General features: G+C 42.7%; 1 protein-coding gene across 1 annotated transcript in view; it reads right to left on the reverse strand.

Moving 5' to 3' along the window:
- LOC308169431 (piezo-type mechanosensitive ion channel component 2-like) overlaps positions 1-10,733 on the reverse strand; it is a gene marked incomplete at both ends in the record, with an annotated part of 99,132 nt that extends 88,399 nt beyond the window's left edge. The window contains one exon of the mRNA XM_080544113.1: positions 10,670-10,733. Coding sequence (XP_080400239.1) covers positions 10,670-10,733 — 64 coding nt within the window. The remainder of the gene's footprint in view (positions 1-10,669) is intronic.
- Positions 10,734-11,663: the final 930 nt, after the last annotated feature.

The raw sequence follows: 11,663 nt of genomic DNA on the forward strand, positions 1-11,663 counted from the left end.
GGCCCGAGCATAGATTACTTTTTCTTTCTATAACTGGTGGATAGATGATTCACTTACTTAGTCAAATGTATGTGTTGTAAGTTGCTTTGGATAAAGGCGTCTGCTAAATGCCACAAATGTAAATGTAATATAAATGAATGCTTTACTTAGTGATAGACGAGGAGGATAGATAGAGGGAAGCCACCCACAGGGATCGAACAATGGTCCCAAGGGACAAAACATGTGATTAACGACGGAGGTGTTAACCCTCGACCACACTCCTGAAGGCACATTCCTTCAGTGTTTGACAACAGAATTTGTTGGAATTTCCTATGAGGTCTCTTTGAATAATCACCACATAACACAACCATCAACTGAACATATATGTGCAATAAATAGATCTCCCAAATACCCAATGATTTATATCAAACCACAGTCTACACGTTGTGGCATATAGGGTTTTTCCTTGTTCAGGTTCACTCCTGTGTCAAGGCAATATTCATGATTGGTTGTGAAAAGTGCCTCCCACAATAAAGGTACTTGCTGATTCACGCAGTCTGTGAGAGGTAACTGCAGGGGTCCACAGCGCCATGTTCTAAAAAAAACGGTGAGCCTCGATCTCACGACTGGCGAAAAAATGTCAAGCAGACACATTTTTGGAGTCAAACTGATTTTGTCTGAATTGTGTGACAGGTATTGAAAGGCGCTGATCAGCTCTGCTTGGCAATTGCTCAGAATTTAGCTTCGGGGGCCAGAAAAACAATGTATTAATAATCATTTATCATCTTTAAAAAATGTATAATAATTGTAACAAAAACATTTAAATAATAAAAAATGTGTAGTGGGACATCCGGTCCAACAATTAATCAAGTTTGCTTGACCTTACCTCTGAAAATACCAGACATGCAGCACTCCACAGCCGGCTAATGTTTAGAAAAAAATGCCACATATGGCTCTTGTGTTAAACGGGGCCTTCCTCCAGTGAGTCGACACACACTGATGTGAGATCATAGGGCGGAATTGTGTTTGCAGTATATTTCTTTAGACTTTCAAACAAAGTGGTCTGTCTCTCTGAACAGTGATGGATTGGAGTCGTTTCGGAAGGGTTTTTAGGAATTATTGTATGCAACATCTGCTACATGAAACATCCCCACTCATCAATTCACCACACTCACAAACACACACACACACACACCCACCCACAGACACACACTTGTAGGTCTCTACTCTTCATCCAGAGTATGTATCTTCGCCCTAACGCACTGTACAGCACATAGCAACAGATATTCCTCTTGTATGTACCCTCATAGCCATGCATGTTGAAAAGCCAAGTACCATAACAGTACCAAGCCGTTACAACGTAAACCTTATACTTATATAAGTTGAAACGTTCCACGTCTCGTCCTGTGCATTAGTGTGGTTTGTCTTTGTTTTTGCTATTCATTCATTTCCTGTTTATTTCTTGTTACTCACCTTTGTCTCTCATTTTTGTCTCTTCACGAGCTGCCCTTGTGTGTTCCCTGTCTGTGTGATTGTCTACCCCGCCCTGATTGTTCTCACCTGTTCCTCATCATTATTCCTTGTGTGTATAGTCTGTGTGTTCCTCATCATTATTCCTTGTGTATATAGTCTGTGTGTTCCTTTGTCTCATTGCCAGGTTGCTTTTTGTGCCTTCGTGTCAAAACGTCCCAGCAATTTCCCAGTGTTTAGTTTTTCCTCTTTTTTTTTTACCCTGATTTTGCCTACTCCCAGACGGATTATATGCCAACCTTTCTGATTGATATCTTGTGTACCGAACCTGCTCTGCCCCTACTGGATTATCCACCTACCTATTGACTGTCTACCTGTGTACCAAACCTTTTTTTGAAAGTAAAGACTATGCCTTTGGATTTAAAGTTTTTGTCTCTGAGTCGTGCGTTTGAGTCCTCGGCCTATCTCCACATCCATTACAAGTTGAGAAGATACAATAAGAAAGTGAATCATCAGAGAGAGCCAGACCTCAGACATCACTCACACCTCTCTACGACCTGTCACTGACCTAACAGATAGCGTATTGAGAAACCTAACATCGTTATAGGATATTCAGAGGGTCATTGACCAAGAGAAATAGGATCAAAACAAGTTGATGAAACCAGGGTCCTCGCAGTGGCATTCAGGCACTGTAATATAAATAGTGGTCCATATTCCAAGAAGACAAAAGTTAGATACTCTGCAAAAAAAAACAACGTTGTCCCACATCTGCATCCTTTTCCGCGCAGCACAAGGACAATCATGGTGTTATGACACTCCTTCAAGCATCATAGGTCCAGCTGCTGACCCGGGGGCGGGGGGGGCGGCAAACGTCACTTCATTGTGGACGGGAAGAGAGAAGAGGGGGGGAAATGTTTACATCTGAGTTGGGAGACGATCCTTCTTGTCAAACTTAAACAATGCACCTCTCTCACAGCTGTCTTCTCCTTTCCCTTTTCCCTTTTTCCCCTCCCTCTCTCTCTCTCTTTCTCCCTCTCTAATTTCTCACTGCCTTCCCCTCCTCTCTCTCTCTCTCTCGCTTCTTACCCCTCTCCCCTGCTCTCACCCCTCTCCCCTGCTCTCTCCTCTTCCCCTTCTCTCTACCCCCCCCCCCCCCCCCCCCCCCGTGCAGTACTAAAAACCAACCTTCAACATGGCCAAGCAAGAGTCTACACAAATTCAAGTCAGCCTTGAGGAAACAGCAAATGACACTTAACTAAATGAGGCTTATCTGTTTGATCAGTGTCAATAGGGGCCATTCATGCCCTGGGTGACCCGGTGCCTCTGTTTCCTGTTACAGTGGCCACAGGGGCATTAGCAGGAACACAGGCAGCCCTAGCCTCTCCTCCATCTACCACAGAGGCTTACGCAGCACTGGCCTTTCCTCCATCTACCACAGAGGCATATAGGCAGCACTGGCCCTGGCCGATTCTCTGCTTCAGAAAACCCTTATTTTTTTTTTTTTTAAGTCATTTTTTCTGAGTGGGGCAGTCCCACTCATATTTTTCATTTTATTGATAGATACAGTGAAGATTTAGACAGGAAGGATGGGTGAGAGAGAGAGGAGGAATAACATGCAGGATATGTCCCCGGCCGGATTCGAACCGGGGACCCTGCGGTCACATGGTCAGCGCTTAACCCGCTACGCCACCTAAGCACCCCAGAAAACCCTTTCTGAAGACCTCTGAGTCTGACATGTTGTATTTTCCCCCCCCTTTTATTCACAATTTGCATTTCACTCTAAATGTGAACGTGTGTCTGATTTTGCACAAGGGGGAGAGGCACCTAGAAGAGGAGAAGAGAGGAGAGGGTTACAGATGAGTTCAATATTCCCTGTCTACAGCTCTATCGTGTAGAGCAGAGATTACAGAAGGTTTAAATGTCTCTGTCTACAGTGCTATTGTGTAGAGTAGAGTAGAGATTACAGAACAGTTAAATGTCTCTGTCTACAGTGCTATTGTATAGAGCAGACTCCATCTCCGCCACTGGTTTGGTGATTTTGTCTGCGAACACTTCCCCCAGCGGGTGTCCGCCTGTTGGCAGCTGCAGGAGGCTCAGCTAAGGCGGCAGTTTCTTCAGGCATCAGCACAGGCTGGCTGGCTGGCTGTTTGGGCTACGAGGCGGGACTGGTGCCACCACAAATACACCAAGCTCTGGCTCTGCACCGAAATGGCTGCCCGTTTATTTATCTTACTGAGCTGCAAACACTTGAAATTATGACCCCGCATCGGAGACTGGAGATGCAGGTTTGAGTGGGTGTAATGACACCCGCTCTAGCTGTCTCTCTGGCTGCTGCCATGTCTTTCTGAGGGGAACAGGACAGCATGCGGCCGTGCACCATTGCCTCCTTGTCAAGCTGCAGGTCATGCAGAGTTGGCACTTCAGCACCCACTGTATTGTATGGTATAACCAACATTTATGATGTGAAGATGCCTCCCTGCAGCCAATGACTGAAAACCAACTCAAGGCTCACTAGCTTAATTTTCGAACCTGGGTGAACAGGTTTTTTTTGACACATGCTTGATTTAGCTTGGTTCAGCTTGGAATTATAGGAAGTATTTGAACAATTTCAGCATTATGTACTGTATTTGACCTGAGCTTGCTCATTTCCATACACAGACATATGGATGGGGAGATTACACAGAGATGAAGTTCGCTAGAAGTTTAAACAATACAGAATCAACAGTGCTTAATTTTCTTTGGTCAAATCTTAATTTTCGTCATATCAAACATCTCTTTCCTGAAACAGAATTTTCCCCAACAGAATGCCGGGGAGAGCTCCACTTGCTATGCTGCAAGAGACAAAACCAGCCAAAGTCAATATACGCCGTGTGGAATGTGACTACAGGCATGCCTTGTTGTGAACAAACCTGTCAATCATAGAGCGTGTGTGCTTATTTATCTTAATATGTCGGCCATGGAGAACACTGGGGCTTATCAAGTCATAAAAGGACTTCAGTTAATAAGCTGACAGTCATAGGAAGGATCCTAAGAGTTTGCTTTTATATAATGCTACAGGCTTTTGTTTAATGATTCTATAATGTACAATGTTGTAGTGTGTGCGTGCGTGCGTGAGTGCCTGTAGAGGGTGCTGGCTCTGGCCCCTAAAGAGAGAGTGAAGCCGTAGAAAGTTGAGTTTTTTTTCTTTTACATCTCAGCATCAAACGCAAAAAAGGAGGAGTTGACCGAGAAACTCGTAACACTGTGAAGATTAGTTCTGTCACCAATTGCGTGTAGCGCCCTTGAATCAGAGACATGCTGTTCATAGCTTTGACTTCCAGGCTGTGACCGGGCACAGCGTTTTAAGAAACTGCAAATGGTAATTAGGGACATTAAATGCAACCCATAATTCGGCAGAAAATGTCTGGTAAAAAAAGAGTAGGCCTTATCCAAATATCAATTACCACTCCACAATCGCATTATATAGCAATACATCTCTTCACACTTCTTGATGACTAACAGTTAACAGACTAATGCTTTTGGCAAAAAATAGATGATTAGTTGCCACAATTATAGACAACCAGGCCCGGCGCCAGAACCATACCTTGGAAGGTCCATTGACTTTAATGGGTGGGGGTGAGATGGTGGTTTTACGTTGCTAAATAGATAGACATAGTATATGGACTTACAGTAAATATGAGATTAAACATTCAAACAAGCCCACAGAATATCAACAATTCAGAAGAAAACAAAATCGTAACTTTTCATTGGGTGGGCAAGACGCGTTTGGGTGGGTGGGCTGAGGTTGGGTGCCCCCCCCCTGGCCATAGCCACCGCAGGCTTTGTAGACTACCAATTATGGGAGGGCAATTAGAGAGAGGCTTTAGATTCCAATTATACTGTTCTTTATCGTATATGCAATGTTTTGAATCTATATTAACATGTTACAACCAACATGAGCTTCATAAACATCCGGGGGGGGAAAAAAAATCATGTTTTGCTCGGGACAAAGACAAACTTCATTTTCAGATCGCAACAAAACCAACGCATCAAGAGGTGTTAGATCCTGTATATCCAAAACAAACGTGGATCTCTCTTGTATATAACGGTAACACCTGCAAGGAAAGCAAATAGCTAGAGTACCACCCCTCCCCCCTCCCCTCCCCTCCCCTCCCCTCCCCGCCTCACCTCTTCCATTCATTTCACCTTAGACGTCGGGTGGCCTCTTGTTTATTTAACTGTCCCTTGTCCTCTGGTCATTGTGTTTACTGTGTTAATACTACAGCAGCTCTGACAAACAGGCAGCTTCACTGTGGCACTAACGTATGGCTCCCCAGCGACACCCTCCAGTCTATGGCCTTGACCACTGAACACATGTTTATACGTGAGAACTACGTACGTACAAGAAGACTACATCAAAACAGGAGATAGAGATAACATCTATTGTTGGATATACTATATGTATATGCTATGAAATCATGCACACTTACAGAGTGTTTTGGTGTGTTTCTATGATCATCATCATTGCATAGGGCTGATGTGTGTGAATGGCAGTATTTTCAATATTGACTATTCATTCCTGGAGTATTTTCTGTTCGGTGGAGTTTGGGGCTGAGAAAAATCTCAGGTTCCTGGCACAGTCAGTGTCTACATTGACCAATATTGATTTTGACATTAAAATAATATCATTGTTGACGAATATCTATCCAAAACATATTTAAAAATACCCAAATTATTTGCCAAAATGTTTATATTAGAGCTAAATATTAACGTTAGGCGTAAATGTGTCAGTTCATTGATGCTGGGGAATTTATAGGAGGTTATGGGCAGAAACCCCAGACGGGGAACAGTGTGCGCAAACTTTCAGCGCCCACCTGTTCCACCTGCCCCCACCAGAATGGTTCCGCTTACACCGGTAATTCAATCTGTTATTTCTCTGGACTCTCTCTATTTACACTAGAACTGCCCAACTTAAAGATGTCTGAAACTAAGGAACGAGCCAGAACTAACTCTTGTGTGGCGTGTAGCTCCATAACGACTAAAACTACACCTCTGTCTGTAAACCACTGGACGTACTGCACGTAAGGTAAAAACACCTTAATACAACAACTGCTTGTTTTGGCTACAAGTGACGGAGATTAACAGCCAAAGGGGCCACACATCTTTCAATGTGACCATTGGTTCCACGGGTCTGCATTGTTAGCCTTCAGCGTGGGCTTGTCAATCTGCACGTCGCACAAACAAACAGGAGGCAGCTGTATGTGTGAGCTGTAGCCCTGACAGCCTACAGTAGCTAAATAAAGGCCCCTAACTACTTCAACCAAGATTAGATTAGTTTAGATTAAACTGTATTGTCATTGCAGAGTACAAGTACCAGTCAACAAAATGCAGTTTAGCATCTAACCAGAAAAGTGCAAATAGTGATAATGCAAAAAATGATATTGTTGACATATATATATATATGATATTGTTGACATATATATATATGATAGTGTAGACAAAATAGGATATGTACAGTTGATCGTACAGTAGGTAGTAGGTATATACGAGAGATGGATAACAATAAGCTTTGTACAGTTATGGTATGAAATGTACTGTATGGTGTATAATTACCAAGGTGAGCTAACCAAGGAGACCGAATCAACACGATAACTCTGTCGTTATTTCCGATTTTACAAGCTTAGTCAGACATACAAAAGTACATTTATTTTATAAATTAAATTAAATGTAATTATTTTCCCTTTCAATCATTGAAGATATAGAGAATAGGCAACAATAAACATTTGAAGTTGACGTTTGTAATGCATTGTCAGAATTAATTCACATAATACTGTAGAATATGTGTGTTTATACTTGGCAGTACAGTATAGTACATAGTGTACGATCAACAGTACACTCTGATCTTGGGGGCTTTATGCAATCGCCTCGTCAACTAATTGATGACTTCACACAAAAGGCGTGCCAGTTAAAACGTCACTTAAAGACGTTCAAACCAGCCTCTACCAGCCCACACTCTGCATTTAACCTCCGCCATAGATCATGTGTACTACACATGTTCACCCGAAACATTCTTTCAATAAATTAGTTTGAGATATGAATGAATGCTGAAAAAACAAGTCTTTAGCTCTTGAAACCAGACACTTTGAGGTGTGATATACAACTGGCTTGTTTCTAGAAGTCTCTGTGTAATTGCTTAAGTGAGGGAAAAAGCTGTGGGTTCAGCGTGGATGGGGGAGTCTGCACAAAAGGGCCTTTCAGGTAGCTGTGTGTATTTCAGTGGCAGTGCTGTCAGATTATAGACAGGAAACTGTTAAGATAAAACTGTATGAATAGTCTGACTATGACGCTAAAGGGGGAGAGAGGGGGAGAGAGGTGGAGGAGAGAGAGAGAGAAGTCTAGAGGAGGTGATCAGAAACAAAAACATGTTCTTCTCCACTATCTGTACATTTGCTCTATTGTAATTGCTTGTAATTGACCTGACCTTAAATAAAACGTTTGAAAATGATGAATCATAAACTAATTTGATATACTATTTCTACATTCTACTCTATATTTCACAGAAAGCTTTCTTCGATGCTGCCACCTTATACTGGTGCTGACACCTTATACTCTATAGCCCCCTCCTCTCGGGGAATAGTTTATATTTGAACTGTACAACCCAGTAACCACAGCCTGCCTCCGGCTTCAGTCCAGAGCCATTCTGCCTCCCTCACATTTTGTTTGATTTTGTAAAATACTTAACATGTGACTCTTAATTGCTTGTGCAATGGCTAAAACATCCTATGTCGTTAAAACACACTTTGAAGATCAAGGGAGGAGTTCCTTGTAGATTAGATTTAACGTTATTGTCATTGCAGACGACAAGTCAGACGACGAAATGCTCTTATAATGACCACTGCAACATTTGCAACAAAAAACACATAAACATCGGTCAATCAAGAGGTCAATCAAGACCTGCCCCTCGTTCAACCTTTCACACAAACCACTTGGAGTACAGGGGAAGCTGTGTATGTCCATCTAAACAACATATGTTGATTTAGACCCACAGAGGAACCCAGAATTACAGTTTCAACGAGGAGAGGAGAGGAGAGGAGAGAAGAGGAGAGGAGAGGAGAGGAGAGGCCGAAGGAGAGAAGAAGAGAGGAGAGGAGAGGAAAGGCCTTGGAGGAGTGCGGAGGAGAGGCTGTGGAAGAGTGGAAGAGTGGAGGATTGGAGGAGTGGAAGGGTGGAGGAGTGGAGCAGTGGTAGAGGGGAGGAGTGGAGGAGTGGAGGAGTGGCGGAGCGGAGCTTAGGGCAGCTCTAAGTCATCCAGCCTCTCCACTTCAAGGCCCCCAGGTTGAAAGGTTTGCAGGCAGCATCCTGTACAAACACAGAGCCCTTCTCTCTCTAGCCACGCACAGTTTCATCCGCCGTGCCGCTCTGTATAAAGTTTATAGTCTCTGTATACATCCTGGGGACTGAGCAAACACAAATGTTTCTCTGAGGAGAAAACACCAATAAAACACTTAAGTAAAAACTAAACAACAAAAAAACGGAACACACCGTCAAGGACACATTGAGGAGGTGTGGTCATGGAACAGCAGTACTCCTCTGGTTCTGGATTGAGAGCCCGATTCAAATCTGCACCCTTAACAGAACACGGCTCAGAATGATTCATTCAGTGTAATCACACGCTGCATCAACAGAATTAACTGAATGTTAAGATCTCCAACCATATTTCCCTTAATGAATCACTGTGGGCTGGGTCGAACCAAGCCAATCTGGGCTGCTGCGTTTACTCTATTTTAAATGGCTATCATTCGCAATCAAAGGCTAAAACTGTGAGAACATGTTTTATAAAACATCAAGAGACACTGTTTGATAATTACAGTTCATATAAGTTATAAGAAACTTGGCACAGTAAAGACGTTTTAGCATTACATAACATACAAGGGGAGTATGAAACCCTACCTATTCCACTTGTGGAAAACACTCCTCTCCATTATGATGCAATCAAAAAGCAAAAAACAACATTTCTTAAACGTCTATTTCAGGTTGATAAAAAAGTGTTTACTACACTAATGATGGCATTATTACACAGCTTTTACCACTTGACCAATGACCAGTGCAAGGAGGGTTGGGAAAATAGGGGAACTACTCATAAACAAAAGATTTGAGTCAAACCGTTGACATCAAAGCTTCTTCTTTAGCCTCTGCAGTCCAGGATAGGTCTGAGTAAACAACTCTTAGATACCTCGACTCAGAGGACGGCGGACATGTCGCTGGACAAACGGATTAATCAGTGACCTTCTCCATGCATCTTCTCTCTGAGTGGGTGTTATATCAGACAGATAGTGGACTCTGTGCAGCATCCTAATTCATTCCGTTCTCCCTGGGGTGTTTATAGTTGGGGACTGTCCCGTATGGATAATAAAAAGCATTGTCTTGAGGGAGTTTCCACCATATCTCTCACACCCACTGATAATACATGGGCTTACATCAGTCTATTTGATTTTCATTTCATGTGGGGAATTCTTCAGGGAAAAGGGTAGAAGAGTTGGGACGCACATCTTCTAGCTCATCATGACCAAGCAGCCAGAGAGGAAAGTGAGCAGGAAGAGTAATCTCTGAGGTTTATTAGTTCATCTGTTCGGGAGGTGCTGATACTACCCACACAAGACCATCAATATTGACACATTGTATAGGAGTTATGCAGTCTTAGATTAGATTATAATCCCCACAGTGGTGTACTACTGTATGGGCATCTTGGATATAGGCCTACTGACCTTCTCAAGCAATTAAGCAAACCAAATCAAACCTTTACTTTAAGCATTCAGCAAACAAACCACTCACTTCTGTAAGGGAGTTTTCAAATGCCTTCCTTCATCTCATATCTGAGCATAGAAACAAATTATTCTTTAGGCTACATAAAAATATAAAAAATAATGTATACTGTAATATATCCAAAATTGTCCAATATTATTAAATTATCAATGTATATGTCAAGAGATTAAAGCAGACAAAAACAAAAACAAACGAAATCATAACGTCGATATGACATTATCTCTGTTTATTTGTTTGAGGCATTTGCGCAATCATTTTTGTCCTAATATTATTATTATTTTTGTCCTAATATTATTATTATCATTATTATTATTACTATTATTGTATCATTTATACATATATTCGAATATATCTGTTTTGGGTTTATTTTTCCCAATAAATTAACCCTACGTATACCACGCTCTGCGCAACAACTTACCTGCTGCGAGACAAACTGGGAGCAGCAATCGGAAGATCAGTCCACACACCACCTCGGAAGCCATTGCTTTGTGAGTTATCAAATATGATCAGACAGCTGCTTTAGGAAGTCTCAATGCAGCAGTCCTCCAGCCCTTTCCAAACTCCAGGTGAGAGCGCATTGTTCCAAAACAGCGCTCCAACTCGGTCCAAACAGCGCTCCTCTCCATAAGCCATACAGCCGATAGTTTCAACACCCCACATCCGAGACCTCAAACATCTGGAGAACAGCAACTAACATGCGTTACGCGGAGCACACAGTCTTGCAGGGGTAAAAAAAAAAAAAAAACATGGATTTTAAGACGCTTTCTTTTTGCAATCTATTTAGAGTATCTTGATGACAGTTGCCATGATTGTGGATCAAAGGTAATATTTGGGAAATATTACCAACACTAGTACCACGCTCAAGACAACAGAGTTACGAAAAACAATCAACAAAAGTTGCATAGGCTATTCATAATCCAGTCTGTGGAATAGCCTATTTAATTAAAAGTTTAGAAATCTTCCCTCTTCTTTATCGTCAATCACCATCATTTGGTAAAAAACAAGTTTCTCAAAAGCGTCTCTTGTCTTTATTCAAGTAGCCTCCACAACAACGGGTCGCTCCAACACACGCTCCAGCCCCAGACCCGCATGCACAGCTGTACGCTGCTTTGCTTTACCTCATATGATTACACTTTTCTCCTCCTCATTGAAAAACTTCACAAGACCACCCTGTAACTGACAAATGACTCCACCATTCAGGAGTCGGGGCAGGAATTAGGGAATGATGCCTGGTCCCCAATGAGGAGGAGCGGGGTGTGGATTCGGGTCCTCCACCTCTCTCTCAGAGCCCCTCCCCGGAGAGCGCCGCAGGCGTGGCGGCTGCATTCCAAAGCCCTCCTCTGGGTCAGGTAACTCAAACCCGCGCAGATTCCAGGCAGGGGCGAATTGTTCACGACGACTAACGGGAAGGG

The sequence above is a fragment of the Nansenia antarctica genome (assembly GCF_963989245.1).
Source record: "Nansenia antarctica genome assembly, chromosome: 13".
Classification (NCBI taxonomy): domain Eukaryota; kingdom Metazoa; phylum Chordata; class Actinopteri; order Argentiniformes; family Microstomatidae; genus Nansenia; species Nansenia antarctica.